The sequence below is a fragment of the Fringilla coelebs genome, assembly GCF_963513975.1.
Source record: "Fringilla coelebs genome assembly, chromosome: 21".
Taxonomy (NCBI): Eukaryota; Metazoa; Chordata; class Aves; order Passeriformes; family Fringillidae; genus Fringilla; species Fringilla coelebs.
Genome location: NC_140047.1, coordinates 11,608,560 through 11,628,087, shown reverse-complemented (window position 1 = coordinate 11,628,087; position 19,528 = coordinate 11,608,560). Strand labels below are relative to the sequence as shown.

The 19,528-nt window shown below is 45.9% G+C and overlaps 2 protein-coding genes across 3 annotated transcripts; one reads left to right on the top strand and one right to left on the bottom strand.

The window, feature by feature from the left end:
- Positions 1–37: 37 nt before the first annotated feature.
- ARPC5L (actin related protein 2/3 complex subunit 5 like) lies at positions 38–3,097 on the top strand. Its single transcript, XM_084219454.1, has 4 exons — positions 38–219; positions 341–411; positions 673–849; positions 2,468–3,097. Exons 1-4 carry the CDS (start codon positions 78–80, stop codon positions 2,528–2,530), a joined length of 453 nt encoding a protein of 150 aa, XP_084075580.1. The 5' UTR covers positions 38–77; the 3' UTR covers positions 2,531–3,097.
- Positions 3,098–3,694: 597 nt separating this feature from the next.
- GOLGA1 (golgin A1) lies at positions 3,695–19,425 on the bottom strand. 2 transcript variants are annotated; one of them, XR_014616667.1, is made up of 24 exons: positions 19,332–19,425; positions 18,672–18,980; positions 17,192–17,282; positions 15,802–15,876; positions 15,216–15,313; positions 14,667–14,699; positions 14,026–14,154; positions 13,606–13,775; positions 13,114–13,225; positions 12,895–12,990; positions 12,544–12,669; positions 11,657–11,752; positions 11,120–11,215; positions 10,719–10,871; positions 10,392–10,487; positions 9,584–9,673; positions 8,673–8,775; positions 8,262–8,419; positions 7,933–8,094; positions 7,406–7,465; positions 7,061–7,228; positions 6,809–6,895; positions 5,835–5,987; positions 3,695–4,556 (listed from the first exon to the last, which is right to left on the bottom strand). XR_014616667.1 is itself a non-coding variant. In XM_084219694.1 (23 exons), exons 2-23 carry the CDS (start codon positions 18,804–18,806, stop codon positions 5,907–5,909), a joined length of 2,415 nt encoding a protein of 804 aa, XP_084075820.1. In that variant the 5' UTR covers positions 18,807–18,980; positions 19,332–19,425; the 3' UTR covers positions 3,695–5,906. The 2 variants fall into 2 exon arrangements, 1 of the variants encoding a protein (XP_084075820.1); XM_084219694.1 differs by having other exon boundaries at positions 3,695–5,987.
- Positions 19,426–19,528: the final 103 nt, after the last annotated feature.

Below are 19,528 nucleotides of genomic sequence, written 5' to 3'. Positions count from 1 at the left end.
GGCGCGGCGGCCGCGCGGGTTCCGCTTCCGCCGGGGCCGGCGCCGTTTCCGGCTGGCGCGGGGCCGGGGCGGCGGGGATGGCGCGGAGCACGCTCTCGTCTCGCTTCCGCCGCCTCGACATCGACCAGTACGACGAGAACCGCTTCGTGGAGGAGCCCGAGGAGGCGGCGGCGGCCGAGCCCGATGCCAGCCCCGAGGTGGAAGCGCTGCTCAGGCAATATCCTTTGGGCCGGGGGGGCCGGGGAGTCCCGGGCAGCGGCCGCGATCGCCGCTCGGGCCGGAGCCGCCCGTGAGCCGCGCACGCAGGTCCCGGTTTGAGTCCTTGACCGCCGCCGCACAGGCGAGGCGCTGCGGGCCTTCCACACGGCCATCCGCAGCTCCCCGGGCAACACCAGGAACCAGGCGATGAAGGTAGGGCCGGGCAGGGCTGGGGCTGCCGGGGACAGCGGCACCCGCAGGTGCGAGCGGCACCGCGGGGTCAGTGAGCCTGGGCTGGCGTGGGGATCCCCCCGGGACTGCCCCTTCCTCCTCTAACCCCAGCTCTGCTCTCCTCGCTTGCAGAAATAACCCAGCCTGGAGCGCGGCCATCTCTTGCCAAACACGGGTCTTGGGATCGTTCCCAGCTGTTTTCCTTCTCGTTCTCACATGTCTCTCTTTGCCTTGTCTTCCCAGGAGCAGGCCCAGGGAACGATGCTTAAAGTCCTCACATCTTTTAAAAGCAGTGAAATAGAACAAGCAGTGAATTCCTTAGACAGAAACGGTGTTGATTTGTTAATGAAGTACATTTATAAAGGATTTGAAAAGCCAACAGAAAACAGCAGTGCAATATTACTTCAGTGGCATGAAAAGGTACGTGCTGGGGGCACTCTTGGCTCAGCCACGCTCGTAGGGTCCTGGCCAGTGGTTTCAGGAGAGCCCCTGAAGAGAAGCAGGTGGTGGCAGGGCCTCATCCCTGAGGAGCTCAGTGTTTGCTTTCATCTTTGGTCTCTCTGAGCCTGCATTCACAAAGCCTTTGCCTGTATTTCAAACCTTACCCCCATGGGAGGGGGGACTTAAGGCAGGGAGTTCTCCCTGCAGAGGAAAGCCTTGTGCTGCCCTTGGCACCCAGCAGGAGATGTCCTGGGAGGGACAGGGCAGCTGCAGCTTCCTCTGGGGCCCAGCTCAGGGGGCTCAGGCTGGCAGTTTGCATCAGCTGAGTCACAGGCTTTAGCAAACCTGTTTGGTTGGCCCAGGAGAGCATTTTGAGGTCTCCAGAGATTCCACTGGGGACCAGCAGGGGCCTCCTGCGTTTCTGTGGAATGTCAGCTGTGAAGCAGAGTGTGGGATGTGTTCAGCAGCTGACTGTGGAGCCTCCTTCCCTGTCTGTGATGGCTGAGGCACATTCTGGGGTGAGGCACATCCCTGAAGCTGCTGCTGGGTGCCCCTGCCCCCGGGCAGGAATCCAAGTGAACTCTTGCCCCACTGCAGGGGTTTCAGCTGAAGTCCTGGCTGTCAGTGCTCCTAGGAAAACTGATCCCTGGGAATGCTGCAGCTCCCTGAACAGAGCAGCTGCTGGGAATGCTGGTGTCCTTTTCCCAAGGTGCAGAGCTTTTCCTGCTGTACATAAAGCTGGTGTACCATGACTCCAGCTATTGCTGCTGTCACCAGCTTTGCCAAGCCTTGACAAGGAGGAGAGAATTTCTTGGGACAGCAAAGAACATCCTTCTGCTTGTTTTTTTTTTTTCTTTTTTTCCTGTTGTTTCCACTGAGGTGCTTTCAGGTAAGAGTGGGTGGTGCTCCCAGCGTGGGAGGTGACACAGCACCACCCTGACTGGTACTCAGAGCGTGCAGGGACATGAAAGGCATCTCGTCCTCTCTGTTGTGAAAGGAACAGGGCAGGTCTGAGGAGGCAGGGTTTAAAGCCTGGTGTTCTGCTTTGTGGCAGTACTGGTAGGATGAATGGCTTGCTCAGAGCAGTCAGCTCAGTGGTAGTACCAGTCTGTGCTCTGGAAAGGCCTGTGGCAGGTCTGGCAGCTCAGGAGCATTTACCTGCCAGTCCTGCTCCAGGTGGGTGCTGTGCATTTGTCCAGCCGTGCTCCCCAGCGCCACGTCTCGCTCTGCTCTCATATCCCTGTGCTCTATTGCATTGTGGCTGCAGAGTAAATGCCCCACTTCCAGCAGTCAGCTTAAATATTGTTTTCATAATCACCTCCATCTTCTAGACTTAAAAAGGAAACACTGTTCACATTGAGGGACACAAATGAAACTGAAGCGAGCCCCTCCTCTCCTCAGGGATACCGGTGGTGAGACATTCTGCTCTGTCAGTGACTTGCAACACTGGAGCCCTCGAGATCCAGAAGTAGTTAGATTGTGGAGAATGACAGTTCCTAGCTTTGGAGAAGAGCCATGCTCCCGTCTGTGGCTGAACTCCTCTGTGTTTGTTCTGTGTGGGGCGTGGTGACTCTGTAACCTCTCTCCTTTCCCACAGGCACTGGCAGTAGGAGGCCTGGGCTCCATAATAAGAGTTCTCACAGCAAGAAAGACTGTGTAAAGACTTAACTTGGACAGAGGTGACGGTCAGGTTTGGACTCAGAAGAAGGAATGAGCTGAAATTACACTGGTCCATCTTTATTAGAGATTGCAATCTACTGAAATCCTACAGTAACCTCCTCTTGGAATGCTTTTAACCTTAAAGGTGGGGGAAGAGTAAAGGTATTCCTGCATATTCCGACTATCACATATAGGAGCCAAGACATTCTCCTGCTCCCTTCTTTAACAGGCAGAGAGAAGGCACACTCCTGCCTCCTATACTGTAAGTGAGCAGGTATTTCAGATGCTGCTTTAGCCAGGTGTGGTGATAAAAGCTCCCGTGTGTCCTGCTTAGTCCCAAGGTAGCTGTGTCCAGGCTGAGGTCCTGCAGCTGAGGGTGGGAGGAGGGCTCTGAACGGCGGCTGGGAACGTGTGGGCAAAGGACTCTTGGACTCTGGGCTTGGGTTCATGTAAAGTGAAGTGCCTGCTGCATCAATAAAGTTCTTGGATCACGTGAGTTAAATTTATTTTCAGCTAAATTTTAAGTCTGCCACTTACTCCAAAGCAGGCCTGGAATAACCCAGTCCAACCCTGTGTCCACTTTTTAGGACTGCTCCTAACTCCAGCAACTTAGAGAATTTGTCCTCAAATCCAGCTCTGTCCTGGGTGTAGGGAGTGAGACCAAGCTCAGCATTCCCAATCAAGACGTAAAAGATGCAGTGAATAGAACACGTAGTAAGGATCCTGAGTTTGATTTTTATATTCTTGTCCACACTAGAAAGTCAAGCAGATACTTCAGGACTTGTGATTTAAGTATTAGTGTGCTGTCTGACCAGGCAGGACACACTGCTGGATCCATGGCTGTGCCCTCGTCCCTCTGGCAGGGCTCCCTGCCCTTTGGCACCAAGGAGCAGCTGCCTGGGCAGCCCCAGCTCCACCCAGTCCTCGCTTCCAGCAGCTGCTCAAAGTGCAGCAGCAGCTGCTCCTGGTGGGAGGTGATTTTGGAAGCACAGTGGCACAACTCATTGTGGCACAGGTCCCTGTGAGAGGCCTTGGTGGCACAGCTGGCACACCCATCCTCACCCTGGGCAAAGGTGGGGCTTGGGTCATGGTTTAAAAGTCAATTTTAAATAGCTATAGCATCCCAGGGGAGATAACCAGAACTATAAAAAGAAAGAAATCAAGATTGGGGTTTGATCCAAAATGTATTGCACCACAAATTTCATAGTGTTTCATCATACAATCCATATTTACAGCATAGAAGGAAAGAAGTCCAATGGTGATAGAAAGGATTATGTATAACCACTGTTCTGAGACAAGGGAAAGTGCATTAGCTTTTTAATACATGTATACACACCAGTCTTGCTCTGATACCTAACGAAAATTCAACACTTAAGAACTAGTTTATGGTAAGTTGATCCTTTATGAGCTTTGGGATCTGAAACTGAAGTTGTTAGTGAATATATAACATAAGATTTTACTTTGTCACTCTGTTCCAGGTTGCCTGTCCTGCTTTCCTTACTGTTCAGCAGTAACCTTTGAAGCCAGGATCAACATAAACCCAACAGTCATTCAGCAGGGAGCAGGGGGAGTGAGGGAGTCCTGATCCCTGGTCCCACAGAAACAGGGCAGGGCAAAGGGACACTAGAAAGGAAAAGATCTCAGAGAATAAAATCTTCCCAGGGTTATTCCACCCCGCTGTGTCTCAGCAGAGAAACAATTGAAATAAATGTACTTTTTGATTGTCTATTTTCACAGCAGAGCAGGGCTGAACCCTTCCATGCTCTGTCCTGTCTGGAAGTGCCATGAATCTGGTTACTAAAGACTGTTTGGACAAGCTTTAGTGTACCAAAAAAATCTGTTGGTTTTCTTAACTTCAGACAAATCCAACCTGGCTCTAAATGAGGAGCAGCACCTGTGCCCAGTAACAGCTCCTGGCAGTACCTGTGTCTGGGGTGGGGCTGTCTGGGAGACCAGCAGGCTCTGGATCCTCTGGATCTGCACATTCACCTCCTGCTGGAGCTCCACTGGAGAAAGCTTGAATTATCCTGAATACATTTAACAGAAGCATCAACTTGTAAGAGAATTTCCAGAACTGCAGCATGCTTGCTGAATTCAATACATGTGTAAGTTTTTTGAAACAGGTCTCAGTTTCCAGAAATCAGTTAGTGCTGCTTCCCATTTGGATCCAGATTTTGCAGTGGTGTTAATAACTCTGGGCAAAATTGTGCTTCCAGGGAGGAAGTGCCACCTTGGTCCCCTGTCCTTATTGTATTAGGAAAACAAGCTGCTGAAACCACAACTTGTTCACTAAGAGTTGAATTTTGCCCTCAAACCCCTCATGAGCAGCATTTCTTCTACTGTAATAGCCAGGAGTTAACAGTTAACATATTCATAACATTTTTTAGGCATCGGTATTTGAAGTACAGAAAACCACAACCAAAGAGGCAGATCCTGGTTATAAGGATTTGTTGCTAGCAGACTTGGAAGAAAAAAAATGAATCAAAATGTTTAGTACCAGCATTCTTCCCCCTTTGTAACTAGATTTTTATTTTTTTTTTAAATAAAAGGTATTTTTCAGTGTGGATTTACAATACCTAGAACTCAGCTTTAAAAATTTAAAATGGTTTCCTACCCCTTTTCCCACTGCTAACAACCCATGGAACAGGCTAATGGATTAGTTTTAAAGGCGACTGAGGATTAGGTACTATAATTAAGACCATTTTAAATATTATTTTTCTTTAAGAAAAGTAAAATCAGACAACTCTAAAGTTGTGCTCTCAAATTAAATAATCATCAACATGCAGCCTTGAGGGCTGCAGGCCAGGATAAATGCACCTTAAATTACACAGTGATATGAAAAAATGCCAACCATTAGTTAATGTCAGTATTAGAAGGCAAGGCAGAGTTCTTTTTTGGTTAAAGCTCCTGCTCCTGTCCTGTGAAAGGCTTTGCAAACCATCCCACTCTTAACACTGTTCTGCCAACACATTTTTCATTGCTGGCTTCCCACAGCCAGACAAGCAGCTTTTCTGTGCCCAGAGTCACTGGACTGCAGCACCCTGGAACAGCAGCTGGAATCACCATCCCAAGAGACTGAACTGGCAGCCCTGCTGCCAGCACGGTGCTCGGAACCCTCTGGTGCCAGGAAGCCAGGAGTGCTGAGCACAAGGAGCTGCTCCCATCACAGACACCGAGGTGGTCCTGACTCCAGCCCAGAGCTGTTCCAGTCTGTAGTGAAAATGTCTCCTTGCACAGTATTAGTTTTGTAAACAGAGCCAGAAGTTCTTGTACAAAATACTGCAATGACAGTGATTAAGACACACCTGGAGCAGTGTGTGCAGCGTTCTTTTCACAGAAAGAAGTGCCTGGATACTGCCTGCCACCTTCGGGTTCCCTTAAGGCCACAGAGTCCTTGGGCTCGAGATAGACGGGCGGATGCTGCCTTTGGGGGATGGCTTTGACCCAAACCAGGACATCTAGGACACAACAGCACAGCACACATCACACAGGGCTCACACTTCCCAGGTGTGAAAAAGAAATTACATGGTACACAGCCGTGTTCTCATCGTTTGATGGAAAGAGCCATTTATAAATCAGAATGCTCCAGACTCCAGACTGAAGAAGGGGAGGCAGCTTCACACAATCAGATCTGGAAGGAACAGCACCCACTGCCCAGAGGTGAAAATGACTGAAGATTATACTTACATGTATTCCTTTAAAATAATTTCAAATTAGAACTCTACAGTCATTTAAACATGGTGCCTTTAGTCAATGTAGCATTAGTGTTCCCTGAAGCAGACGGTGAGGAAATCTCTTCATCTGCAGACTGAACATCCCAACTCCCTGGGTGGGCAGGGATGATGCAGGACCTGGAGCTGAGGCAGCACTCACTGTTGAACATTCCCTAACCACCACACAGCCAGGGCCATGCAGATCTTAGCCCATGGAAGGGAGACACAGATCTTGGTATCTGAGCCCAATGTGAAAAGGACAAACCCAGAATTAGGCTCCTGCTGTTAAACACTGACTCTGTTTGGGCAAGGAGCTCCCAGTTTCTCCCCACAGATCAAGTCCACTGGGCAAAGCTGTGCTCCAACTCCTCTGAGCACCAGAAAGCTGCTATTTCCCTCACTGAAAGGGACAATTCCTGGCATGCATGTGGTCAGCTAACATTTAAATAATAAATAACATTTATTACTGTAGCTAACATTTGGAAAAAAGACACTTTTCATAATCTTCCAGCACCTAGGAATTTTCAGTGTCTCATTAGAGACTACACATGTCACAGAACCCTTACCTTGTACTCCAGAGTTTCTTTGAGCATGTTTTCTTCCTCTTGTGAAAAATTCAGTAACACAGACACAGCTTTAATGAGATGGAATGCCTGAAAGAAACCACAGAGTTGTGTTCCAAACACGTTGCTGTCAGCTATTTTGTTTTATTGCCCCCACTGTACACTTTTTGCAAAATTATGGAATTGGCATAAAGTGTCCTTAGGAGGTGACAGGTGGCAAATTCTATAGAAAGAGAAGAAAAGTGGCACCTTTACCTCAGATTCCCTGCAGGACATGAACTTTAGTACAACATGTTTAAGGTACTCGAAGTTTATCTCCCTGGAGTCGTTCAAGTCAGAGTTGTTGGTGACAGTCACAGAAGAAGCATTAGGCACTTCAGAATTTGCACGTAGCTCAGGTACCTCACTGTCAGGCCTTATTTTCTACAGAAAAACAAAAAAAAAACACAGAGGAAAAAGAGAAGTATGTTGCAGATGCTGTTAGCTTGACACTGGGAGGGGTCTGGGTTCAGGATATCTAAAGAGGGTTGTACCCACAGGTGGGTACAAACTGGGCATCAACAGCTCCTCATCCATCATGGGGTCACACACAACCCTTACCAGCTCTTTCTGGAGAGTTTTCTTCAGTTCTGTCATTCTTTGCTGAAGTTGCTTTATCATCTGTAAGCACAGCAAAGGAGAGTTTAACACAGTATTCATTGTCAGGACCCCCAGGTATCTGGAAAAACCCAAGATAAATGAGTACTGAATGAAATAATAATTAAGCAACACTGACAGCTGTGAATAAGCAACCTGAAATCCTTGCCCTGCCAGCTGCACACAGCAGCAGGCATGTGACAGGACACTGGGGCTTTTATGTGACAATTCACTCAGAGGGCTCTGCAGGAAAGCTGTAAATAGTATCATTGGGTGCATCTTTGTGCCAAAATAGATCAGGATTCATGCAGCTCTTGCTGCAGTTTTTATTCATGGTTGGTATATACTTGTGCAATCCAGAGAAAAGCATTTACTCACAGCATACTGGATTCAAATGAACAGGCCTGTCCTTTTAAGGCTGCAGCACAGGCAGCACCAACTACTTGGCTTCCTAATTAAAAAGGGAAAGACTACCAGCTGTTTCTGTTCACCTTGTTTTTCTCAGCAATTTGCTGTTCCAGCTCTCTGTTATCCTTCTGAAGTTGAACAACATCTGCAGCTGCCACCTCTCCATTCTGTTCCACCACAGAGTTTTCTGGAGAAGGCAAATGCTCATTGTTCAAGGCCCTCGTTGATTCCTCCAGTTCTAAAACCTATAAAAATAAACACGGAGAGATATCATGACATTTGCAGCCCAAGAACATTCCCCAGGGAGAAAGGCAGACTTCTTTTGGTTGTCCAGGCAGGACAGACCTGGGGGGCTCCTGCACACCTCCCTCTTTCCCCAAAAGTCTGAGAATGGATTTGCAACTGCACTCACATTTTTCTCATGCTCTCTGGCCAACAGGCACGCCTGTACCTGCAGCTTCAGCTCATCAATTTCTTTTCTTGCTGTTTCCTCTATCTCCACTGCTTGGCTCTGCCTTGCTTCTATGTCCAGCTGTAGCTGATGCACCTGCAGCAAGACAGCTTCATGGTCTGGGAAAGGAGAGACCTGCTTAGTATCAGTGTTGCACATCAGATGGGAGATTCTAATCCATTTGGTCTGTCATGAAGACCAGGGAGAGACAGGAAGACAGATAAGTGACTGTCCAATTGTTAGTGCATTTTGAAAATGCTAAAAGATTAAATATGAAAGAGGAATCTAGAAAAATTACAATCTACCAGGCAAGGCCAGAACTAGAGACTCTACTTCAGTTGTCTGGGATGCAGTAGACTCGTTTGGTCTAACCTTGACTGAGTTGGTTGAGTTCTTCCTTCTGTTTTAGCAGCAGATCACATTTTTCATCAATCAGCTGGTCTTTCTCCTTTATTAGGGTATTCAGGTGTGAAACCTTCAAAACAGGAAAACAATGAACAGAAGTCATTGAAGATATAAAACAGGAAGAAGGTTTTGAAAGATCCAACATCCTTCAGAGGCCCAGCAGGCATCACCTCCACAATGCTGCCCTCAGGAACAACCACTGAAGTTATTACTGGAAGAGCTAAACCCCACTTGGCTTCTGTGCCACCAACAGATTGTCACAGCCAGCATGTGGCAGCTGCAAAAGCCCCTGAGCAAAACAGGAGATGGCCTTAAACCCCTTCTACACAGATCTGACCCAGCAAGCACAGATCTACAGCAGCCCCAGAGGAATAAAGAAACCAAAAGATGGGACTAACTCCTGTCAAACCTCCTCAGTTGACAGTTCCTACTTCAAGCAAACACAAGCTCACATTATCCACTATTTTTTATATAGGAAGAGCAAAATAAGAAAATAAGACTACCTAGAACTGACAGTTGGTAGTGGATACAGGCTCCTCCCTGTGAGGAAATGTACAATTTTACAATTGCTCTGCTCTGGAGGAACCCAGGACACAGGCACTGAAAGGAACTAACCAGAACAAACAGGTTTCTCTCAAAGAAGCTGCCAGATGTCAGAGACTCCCCATGGCCAGTGCACTGAGACAGTAACACCTCACAGATGACAGGGCTCTGAAACAGTCTCAGGCTTACTGAGGCAACCACTGCTGTCTCACATGCTGTGGATGTGATTCTGACCAAGGGTCTTGAATGTTAGGATAACTAAATCCAAACCTAGTCTGCTCTTTGAAAGGTTGGGGTGTCTCAAATACATTTTAAAACAGTCATTATTCACCAACCTGCTCTTGTAATTCCTCTCTGTGTTTCCTTGTTTCTTCCAGCGCTTTGGCAATTTCCACACTGACAGTTTCTCTGCTGCTCATCTCATTCTGCAAACCAGAATTAATTGAGAGGTTATGTGAGACAACTAAATCAAGTCAGTCTCTCATCTTTAACCCCACATCTACTAGGACTACAATTAAAGTGTTCTGACACACTACAATTTCCAAATGAGTGAGGTTTGTTTTACTGACTGCTGCTTTCTGCATATGCAGGAGCAACACACAACTGATGTAAGAACCCAAACAAACCCAATGCTTACAAGATCTTTCAGCTTGAAGTCTTTATTACAAAGAAGTAGCTCCTTGCTACAACAGATCTCTATTCCAATTGTGCATCTAGGAATAGCTATGAAAAAAATTTCAACCATCTAAAATCACAGTCAAAATTGGATAAACTGTAAACACCCAGCTAATTTAAGTTTTAACTTTTTGGTTTGAACACTGTGAGTGGAATCTGATGTTGACCCATTCTGCATTTATCACTGCTAACAGGATTTCCAAGCTCTTCACATTCCTGACAATATGGGAATGCATTATTTCTGCCTGATTTAGGCAGACCCAAACATCCTGGTTCAGAAAAGGGTCAGCCCTTTGTAATGCCTCTCAAACACATTTCTGCTGAGTACCAGAGATGATTTACAGCTCCAAGTACCTGCAACCTGAACAGAACAGGCCTCCAAGCACTGAATGTAACCCAGTGTGTTGTTTGCTGCTCCCCAGCCTCAGCTCTGTTCCAAGACAATGCCAGTTCCCACCCAGCCCTTACCTTCAGCCTGTTCAGTTCAGACTCCTGTTGTTTTAATGAACTCTCATACTCTTCTTTGCTTCCCTTGAGGTTTTCATTTTCCTTTTCCAATTGGCTCTGTAAAATAATGAGTGTTTAAATATACAGTACAATTATTCTAATACTTTGTTTAAGCAATTAAACACATCTAATGTTTTGGTCATATTTAGTGCCTCGAAGTATGATATCTTCTATTGTAATGCCAGGAGTGCTGAATAAGAACATTTAGGCAACAAGCAAGCTCTACAAGCTGTGTTAAAATCATGCTGTAAAGACTCTCACAACCCACCAGACAGTTTCTGTACTTACAATCCTGTGCTGAGTTGTTGTTTTATCCAATTCCCAAGCTTTTTCAAGAGCAGCAATCTGAGACTCCAGCCCGGTAACTTTCTCATCATACTGATGTTTTTCACTTAAAATCTGTTGCTGCACCTGTTTTCTTTCATCCTCTAGATCAGTTTGCTTAAGAGAATAAAGAAAACCACATTAATAGAATGGTATTTTGACATCATTCTGACACCATTCCATGAGACACTCTCAAACTGAGGAACACTATTCCTTTGGCAGCAGTGTCATGTACTCACAGACCAGAGTTCAGGAGACAAACAGCAAGAAAACAAGCACTCGAATAACAAAACAGAGAAGTGATTGTCTCTGGGGATGCTGAAGACTGATCTGTTACTGGTCAGGGAAACATGCAGGAGACTCACCAGCTTCTGGATCTTCAGATCCTGGTCAGCTGCTGCTTCTTTGCTCTTTTTCAATGTTTCCGTTGCAATCCGTAGTTTCTCTTCCAGTTCTTTATTCTAAAATTACACCTTAATTAAATTCCTTATCCACTGGCATCTATGTTATTAAAAATGTTTGCATAATACAGAGTGGCCCACAAGGGGAAGGTAAACATTAAATCCCTGAAGCCACAGAGACAGAGAGGCTGCCTATTTGAAACATGCAGGTTTCAGAAATTCTTCACCACAGCACTGCCCCAGCAGTGCTTGCACCTGAGTTGTTTGTTTCTTACTACAGGGAGGATCTGCACAAAACCTCCATCTTCACCTCTAGGCCCTCCTCCACCCATGAAGTGGGGAGATGCCCAGAGACACTGATCAGTTCTTCTCCTTTCAAGACTAAATGTGATTAAATGTGCAGTCTCACCTTTGGCAGGGAGTGCAGTGAGGGGAGGTAGAGTAGGGCATAGAGGATGAAAAAAAGAGTGGGAATCTGTGGTGAAATTAAAAACTGCTCACCTGTGTTTCCAGCTGGTTCAGAGCCTGGCTGTGCTGTGTCCTGTCTGTCAGTACCTGCTGCCTGCTCTCCTCCAGCCTCTGCTCAAGAGCAGCTTTCTGAAGATTACATTGAGGTGAAGAACACAAGCAAGGATGGACAAAGACATAAGTTGGGGGAGTAATAAAAATTTTCTTATTTATATCATTTATAAGGTCAAACTAAAATGGGACAGAATGTTTTACTATCTCTAGATAACTTTAAACTGCTTTGAGTTTACTAAGCCAAGTCCTTTTGTCACAGCAACACAGAGTGATGAGGCTGTAGGCACCCTGACCAGGGAAAAGCAAACATCCCCAAGACCCATCTGGGGAAACATTGCTGATTCTGAGCAGGAGCATCAGTGCTTGAGAAAGAGATCAAGAAGCAATGAGAAAAAGGGGATTTACCACAGCTAAGTTTCTGTTTCCAGCTGTTGTTTAGCACTTCTGAGGCTGAGGTTTTCAGCATACAAAATTCTGTTTGCACACCTATGTGCAAACAGTTCCCCTCCCTGCCCCACTGCCTTGCCAAGAACAAGGAAAAGCATTCACTGTACTTGTGAGGATTAATTAGAGAAACTCCCAAATTGTTCCACCTCCTGTGGGGATGGCAGAAAGCTGCTCTCTTCCTTTTAAGCAGTCAAATGCAATGACCAAACAGACAATGCAGAAAGCCCAACACAGACATCTGTGCAGGACCTACACAAACAGGCTCAGTGCAGCCACCACATGTTCTGCCAAGGCAAATGTGGCTGTGTGACATCAGCAGCTTTCTTTCCATGGCTGAGAAGTAATGTAAGACCTAAAAAACCCAAAACAAACAACTCACTAATACTGTACCTCTAAGCAGCCTTTAACTGTGTAATTACCTCTTTGAGCAGCTCCTGCACATGTTCATCTCCTGAGAGATTTCTTTCTAGCTTTTTTTCCAGGGAAGACACCTTTTCCTGCAGCTGTCCAGTGAGTCTATCTCTCTCAGCAAGTTCAGAAGTCATCTGTGAGAATGAGAAATCACAGCATCTTTTTTGTAATGAAGCTTTCAGCTGATCTGTTGTGGTTTGACTTTTGGAAATGCCAATAGAAAGGAAAGTCCTATTTAAAAAGACAATTTGATCCTGGAACACTTTCTGGACACCAAACTTCCAACTAAACAAAGGTGAACATTACCCAAATGTGCACCCTTACACCAGGAGCAGCACATGCATCTGAAAGCACCTCACCTTTTGCTTCTGCTGCTCATATTCCACCTTCAGAGATTCATGCTCCACTTGTAACATTTCCAGTTTCTTCTCACAACCAGAACCAGCCACTCGAGCCTAAACATTTTGAGAAATTACTTACTTTGAAACTTAAATTTCCAACACCACATAACTGATATCTAATCTAACTTCTGCAGACATGGAGCTCTTTGAATCAAATCTCACTTGGCTCAAACTTACATTTTGCAAGTCTACAGAAAGCTGCTGAATGACAGTTTGTAGCTCCTGTTCTCTTAACTCCAGAGCAGTGATCTTATTTTCTGCATTTGTCTCAGCTGTCATTAGTTCATCTCTTCACAGAAAGAGAATAAAAACAAGTGACATACCATTCCAGAAAAATAATCTTTAGCAGATAATTCTGCTGCTTATGAAAATGGACATCAACAAAGTTTTCTTGTCCTAAAACCAGCCACCATCATCAACCACTGCTTGATTATACATTTTCAAAAAAAAAGTGACAGTTAAGCATTCAAACTATGAAAAAAGGAAATAATTTACAAAAAAAGTATTACTATCATTGGCTTGGCATTTACATCCCCATGGCTGTAGCAGAGGCAAAAATTCAGTCCACTCACTACACATATAAATTCTTCTAAAGAGACAGAAGTGAGCATGAAGTAAAAATACAGGGGAAACACATCCACTGCTCCTGTGAAGCCCTCAGCTCCATACCTGCGAGCCTGCAGCTGCAGGAACCGCTGCTGCAAGTCCTGGAGGTCCCTGCTGAGCCCCGAGGCCTCGGCCCTGGCCTCCCGCAGCTCCGCCCCGGCCCGGCTCAGCTCCTGGGCACGCGCCTCCAGCTCCTGCTCCGCTCTGCTCAGAGACTCTTCCTTCTTCAGCAGCTGGACATGACAACATGATCTTTGGCATTACAGACGACCAGGAACACTGATAAACCTTTTCTCTGTTTCACTAATTTATGGGCTGAATTCAGTGAGATAATAGACTATTGTGTACAGTACCTGCTGTTAGGATTTTGACACCAAATCTGTGTACAAGCATAAAGGGTAAAAAAATGTATGCTGGGCTACTACTAACTTAATATCCTAGTAAAAATTTTAGGAAATAAAAAGTTTAATAAAATATTCTTACCATGTGTTTAACTTTGGCAATTTCCTGCTGCTGAAAGCCCTCCAGTTCATCGATTTCATCTCGTTTTTGGAAAAGATTCAAACTCTGCTCCCTCATTTCTTGTAACTGTGCTTGAAGCAATTTCTTTTCCTGATAAATGAACAGAACCAAAGGATATCAAATGATATCTGTATGCTCATGTCAGGTTAATGTGAGTTCAGGTAAACTCTCTGGGAAAGAAATCTTGTCTTGCAGCCATACAGCTCCTGATGGTGCTCCATATACAACTAGAAATCCTTTCAGATTCATGTCACAATGAAAATTACCAAACTCCAAAAAAACATAGAAAGAAATCTGAATTCATTACAATGCCACCAATGACCATCTAAGCTGAACTCTTTAAAATGGACAATGTTGCACCTTACAGAAGGACCCATCGTTCTTTACTTCCCCGCTGAAAACCAAAACCAGAAAGACCTCCCCCAGGTATTTGGGCTGGTAACAAAAAGCAAATGACTGGCCTCTCCCTCTGAACAAAGACCAAATAATAAAAAGGGCTGAAGAGAGTTGAGTTCTGATAGAGTTGGAAGTGTGCAGGATGGTGTTTGCAAATACAAAGAGCTACACTACACCCTCTGAGAAAAACACCCAAGGTTAATTACCTTTTCAACTTGACCAAGTTTTTCCATCCACTCCTGAACAAGAAAGAAAGAAAGGAGAAAAAACGATATCAAAATCTATTTGCAGACTTTCAAGGACAGCAATTATGGTTCAAAAAAAAAGAAAAAGAAAAAGAAGAATTTGTACCATTAGCAGATACCAAGCTTTGGTAATGATTAAAAAATAATCAGCAGCAGTACAGTAACAGCCAGTGCTTGAATTAAGGCTGAGGAATCATTCATGCTACCCGAATACATAAGTTTTATGCAAGTAAAATAAATGTGACAACAGGCCTACTGCCATTGAATCTTATCCAAGCACAAGCTTAACCTTTCATTAGGAATTTTTGTGGGCTCTTGTTAAAACCAGTCGGAACAGTCTGAGCAGTGGCAGGTCCTGCACCATTCCTGGCACTGAGCTCAGCACTCCCTCCTTCCCTCAGCGCTGGCACGCTCACACACAGGGCTGAACAATTATTTTAATTAATAGTAACACCTGCTTAAAACATCCGGGTCATGAGAGTCTAAATAGTCCTGCTCAAGCTCTCTTACCTTGTCCTTTTTTTCCAAGGCCAAAGCCATTCCCTCAGCCATCTTGGCTCGACTGGCCTGATGAGCTTCATTCTGCTCCTGAAACTTCCTCATGGAGGCTATCAACAGAGAACCACCAGCTATATTAAAAACTCATCTTTCAAAATTACTTCTCACTTTCCTGTAAGTTATAAATAACTTTAAAGAGCTTCTTCTACAAGTAATTAGCCCCATCTTGACTGTAGCACTAGCGCTGTGCTACTCATTCCCTCATGCTGCTTGCAGGCTGGCACAGAGCCAAAGCTAGCAGCAGACAGGAACACTGCTCCTTGCTGGGTTAGAACAAAGGTGCAGGTTTCCAAAAGGTCTTTCCTGCATGTTAGCCCCAAATGTGGCAGAAGGAGCGTAACAACAACTTCATTCAACACACTGCTGCTGCTTTTTAAACTGTAAATAAGGTAACAACTTGTGTTCTAATTGTTCACACTACAGAGGTGCACAGCTTGAAAGGAAATCATTAGCACACCTGCACACCGAACCTCTTTCCTTCCAACCACAGCAATTTTCAACTTAACTGAACAAAAAGGAAAAAAAGAAAAATACGTACAATCCTGATGCTTTTCTAATGCATTTTCAAGCTTCTCTTTTATCTTCTGCAGATTTCGGATCTGATCAGCATAATCTTGTGTGAGGAGGGAGAAGAACAGACCAGGAATGGACAGACATTGGGGAAGGACATTTTTAGGGTAACACAAAAATAAAAAAGAAAAAGAAAGGAAAAAAAAAAGAAAAGAAAAAAGGATGAGTGGCAAATGAAAATGATTTTCTTAATCAGAAAATCATTCCTGCTGAGGAAAACTTGGGTGACCACAACAATGAACACAAGCAAATAGTTCTGTACTGTCCACAGGGTTGGCACAAACAGAAGGGCCTGTCCCAGGGGTGTCAGTCACACAGACAAGAGCAGAACCAAAGAATGAACAACTGTCCTCCCTTTTTACTTCATCCCAGAACAGTGACACATTTCACTCTGCTCAGAAAAGGTGTCTGGCACTGCAGGCTGCAGGGAAGGATTAATTCATGGCCATTGCATCCATCTGCTCCTTGTTGCAGTCCCACAGCACTGCCCTCACCCTTGCTCAGCAGAACTGACACGGGAGGGAATACAAACCAAAACAGAGTGTACACACACCCTGGAGAGGTTCCTGTACGATGGAGAAGAGGATTTACTCACTGGCTGGTTGCCTGCATGAGACTCCTGACACCCAGAGCCTCCCTCTCTTGTGTTAAGCCCCAGCCAGCATTTTTAAATTTACCTTGTGCGAGCAGATGAGCACTTGGGCCTTTTGAATTTGATGTGAAATAATTTTTGAAGCCTATATTTTTTTGAACTGAACAGAAGCCAAATAAGTCACCAGAATAAATCAAAATAATCCTTATCTGGCTGTAACCTTTCCTAATTTTCCAAGGCTTCCCATGAGCTTTGGGAAGCAGCAGTGTAACACAATTCAACCCAGTCCCCGGTCCCCTCCCTACAACAGGGATGGGGAGCAGTGCCACCTTCACTACAGCCTTACAGAACAAGGAATTAGAAAGAAAAAATCCTCAGGACTGTTTTATGTTGAATTCTTGGTTTCTTCTTCATTTCCAAGCCCACTTCTTTAAGGATGGCACTGTGCTACTGTCAGAAAGCTCAGACCCTATCAGAAACAAACCAAACACACAAGTGGGGACAGATATTGTTTGAAACATGGGACAGAAAACTATCCCAGCTGTTCCAAGCAATCACCTAAATATATTGTTGAAATCAGCAAATACGCAGTTGCCTTCATAAAAAATTAATGATGCTGGATGCTCCCTTCTCATCAATCAACAGGGCTGCTACAAATCAATTTTCAAAAGACCCTAACCCCATGTATATTCAATAAATTAAACCATGTAAATTCAAAGGAAAACATTCCTAAAATAACAAGTTTTATATGTATCACAGCACATACCAGATAGCTTCACCTCCAGTTTTCTTATTTGCTCATTTCTTCTTAACAACTGGGATGAAAGATCCTCTCTGGAGCTACTTCCATCAGAAGCCTTGGGAGAAAAGCAACACTCTGTAACTTACAAAATTCAGAAAGAGTGATCCTGCCATACATTAGGTCTGGGATAATAACCACTCTCCTGCCTAGGAACAGCACTTGTTTTTCCCATAGAGTAGAAAATTGCACTAGCACAGCAGAATGCGTTAAAAATGCTGAAAAAGAAAACCAGCAAGGGCTTCATAGTGCCAGGCTGCCTGCTCCCCAGAGCACAGGGCTTGGGAAGGAGCTGGGGCCTGTTTGTCCAAACTGCCACTGAGGAGATGGGGCCACGGAATCACTGAGGGGGAGGAAACCAGGCTCCACAGCACAGGCACCAGGAAAGGCCAAAGAGAGAGTCCTGAACATCAAAGTAATTAAAAGAGAAGCAGCAATGCTTTTCAGGTGGGATAAACTCACTGAGCCCTGATGCAGCAATCTGTCCACGCAAAAGCTGCTGCATAACTGACTTATGAGTCCTCTGGCAAGTTTTGCTCCATCAAAGCCAACAGCAAGAGCAGTTAAATGAATATTGATAAAACAAGTAACTCTTGGAGGTTTTCTGAAGACCATTCAAATTAATTACTTGTTTTGCCATTACATTATTTCATTATTTTGTTTTGCCAATTCATTATTTGTTTGCCACTATTTGTTTTCTGTTCTACAAACTTGCAAGATGGCAAACAGAATTTCTACATGAAAATTTCCCAGAGTGCTAAAGAGAAAGAAAAAACTCAGAAAAACACAAGACTAATATATTTCCACTATAACATGTATTTAACCATTAGGAGCTCCAACTTCCTGCTTAACACAACTGAAATTTCAGCTGAGCTTCAAAAAAAAATTATTTCAAACCCAACTGTGTAAACAACTTCTTCACTCTGCAGACACCAAACAGAGACTTGCTGCTGGCCCCAGCAGTGGGGTGACACTGCCTTAATCCAGGCTTTCAGAAATGTGACAGCCAGCATCCAGGGCAGAGGTCCAGAGCATTCCAGGGTCTCACTTAACCCATGCACTCCTGGAACTTTACCACTTGTTTGAACAATGTTTTATAGTGAAAAAGAGGAACTACAACGGCTTTGACTGCAACAACACCGCACAGGTTTCCAGCAGAGACATATACAATGTCTCAGGCAGGAAGAGCACCAGGAAACCCAGAGGTAAAATGAAAACTGTTTACACGGGAATGAAAGCCTCCTGGCAACTACCATGCTTAACAAACGTTTTCTCTTCAATATTTAATTTCACTCAAGCTAATGATACATTTATGCATTAGGAGATACACTTACAAAGACACCACAGCACGTTTTCAAATCACACACTAGACTTAAAATGGTTGTCTGCAAAACCATAACAAAAATACTGTCAGAGGAAGGAGATTTCAAAGCAAGGTGTAACTCACAAAGTCGTCTCCGGAGTCTGCTCCCACGGACGTGATCGATTCCCTGCTGACAGACCTGGGCATGCGGGCGCTTCCTCCGGGCCTGGGAGCCACCGCCGCCTCCTCTGCGATCTTCTTCTTCAATTTGGCAAACATTTTACTGCTCTACAGCCCTGAAATATCCAGGTCCTTTGGACAGCCACGACCGCCAACGTTTAATACGCTGGCACTCTTGCCTAAAGCTTCCAAACGCTGAGACTGAATTCTGAGCCTCATCCGCTGGTTTACTGCATTTCCAGCGCCACTGAAGCCCTCAAGGCCTGGCAGTACCTGCAAATCAAACAGAAATGGGTTCCACACTAAAAAATCCCACCGGCAGGGACCATTTAAAGGTAACAGAAAGCCTTTTAACATCGCATCTGTTACAACACGTTAAAAAATCGGGTCTCCCGGAGCAGAATCCGTTAAAGAACCAAACCAACGGCCCCAAACGGCGGCGGGGCCGGGCCCCGGGGAGCGGGCGGGTCCCCTCAGCCCAGCCCAGCCCGGCCCGGCCCGGCCCGGCCCGGCCCGCGGAGGCTGCTCTGCTCCGAGGCATGGATGGCCTGTCACCGCCGCTCCCCCGCGGCCCCGACCCGGCTGTCCCCTTCTCTCCCGGTCCTCCGCCCCCTCGCTCCTCACCGCCCATGCCCAGCCGGGCCTCGCCGGTCCCGCGGCCGCCGCCGCTTCCCCGGACACCGCCGACCCGGAAGCGCCGCGCGGGGCGGAAGCGGCGCCGGCCCCGCTCCGCCCCCGGCCCCGCTCCGCCCCCGGCCCCGGCCCCGCTCCGCCCCCGGCCCCGCTCCGCCCCCGGCCCCGGCCCCGCTCCGCCCCCGGCC

What these genes read in the sequence shown, in the direction of transcription:
- ARPC5L (XM_084219454.1), top strand. Translation starts at nt 78, where the DNA reads ATGGCGCGGAGCACGCTCTCGTCTCGCTTCCGCCGCCTCGACATCGAC. An exon ending in GGAAGCGCTGCTCAGGCAAT is followed by an intron (nt 220 to 340) that starts ATCCTTTGGGCC and finishes GCCGCCGCACAG; the next exon opens with GCGAGGCGCTGCGGGCCTTC. An exon ending in CCAGGAACCAGGCGATGAAG is followed by an intron (nt 412 to 672) that starts GTAGGGCCGGGC and finishes TTGTCTTCCCAG; the next exon opens with GAGCAGGCCCAGGGAACGAT.
- GOLGA1 (XM_084219694.1), bottom strand. Translation starts at nt 18,806, where the DNA reads ATGTTTGCCAAATTGAAGAAGAAGATCGCAGAGGAGGCGGCGGTGGCT. An exon ending in AACTTGGTCAAGTTGAAAAG is followed by an intron (nt 14,155 to 14,666) that starts GTAATTAACCTT and finishes TTCATTTATCAG; the next exon opens with GAAAAGAAATTGCTTCAAGC. An exon ending in AAATTGCTGAGAAAAACAAG is followed by an intron (nt 7,466 to 7,932) that starts GTGAACAGAAAC and finishes CTGTGCTTACAG; the next exon opens with ATGATAAAGCAACTTCAGCA.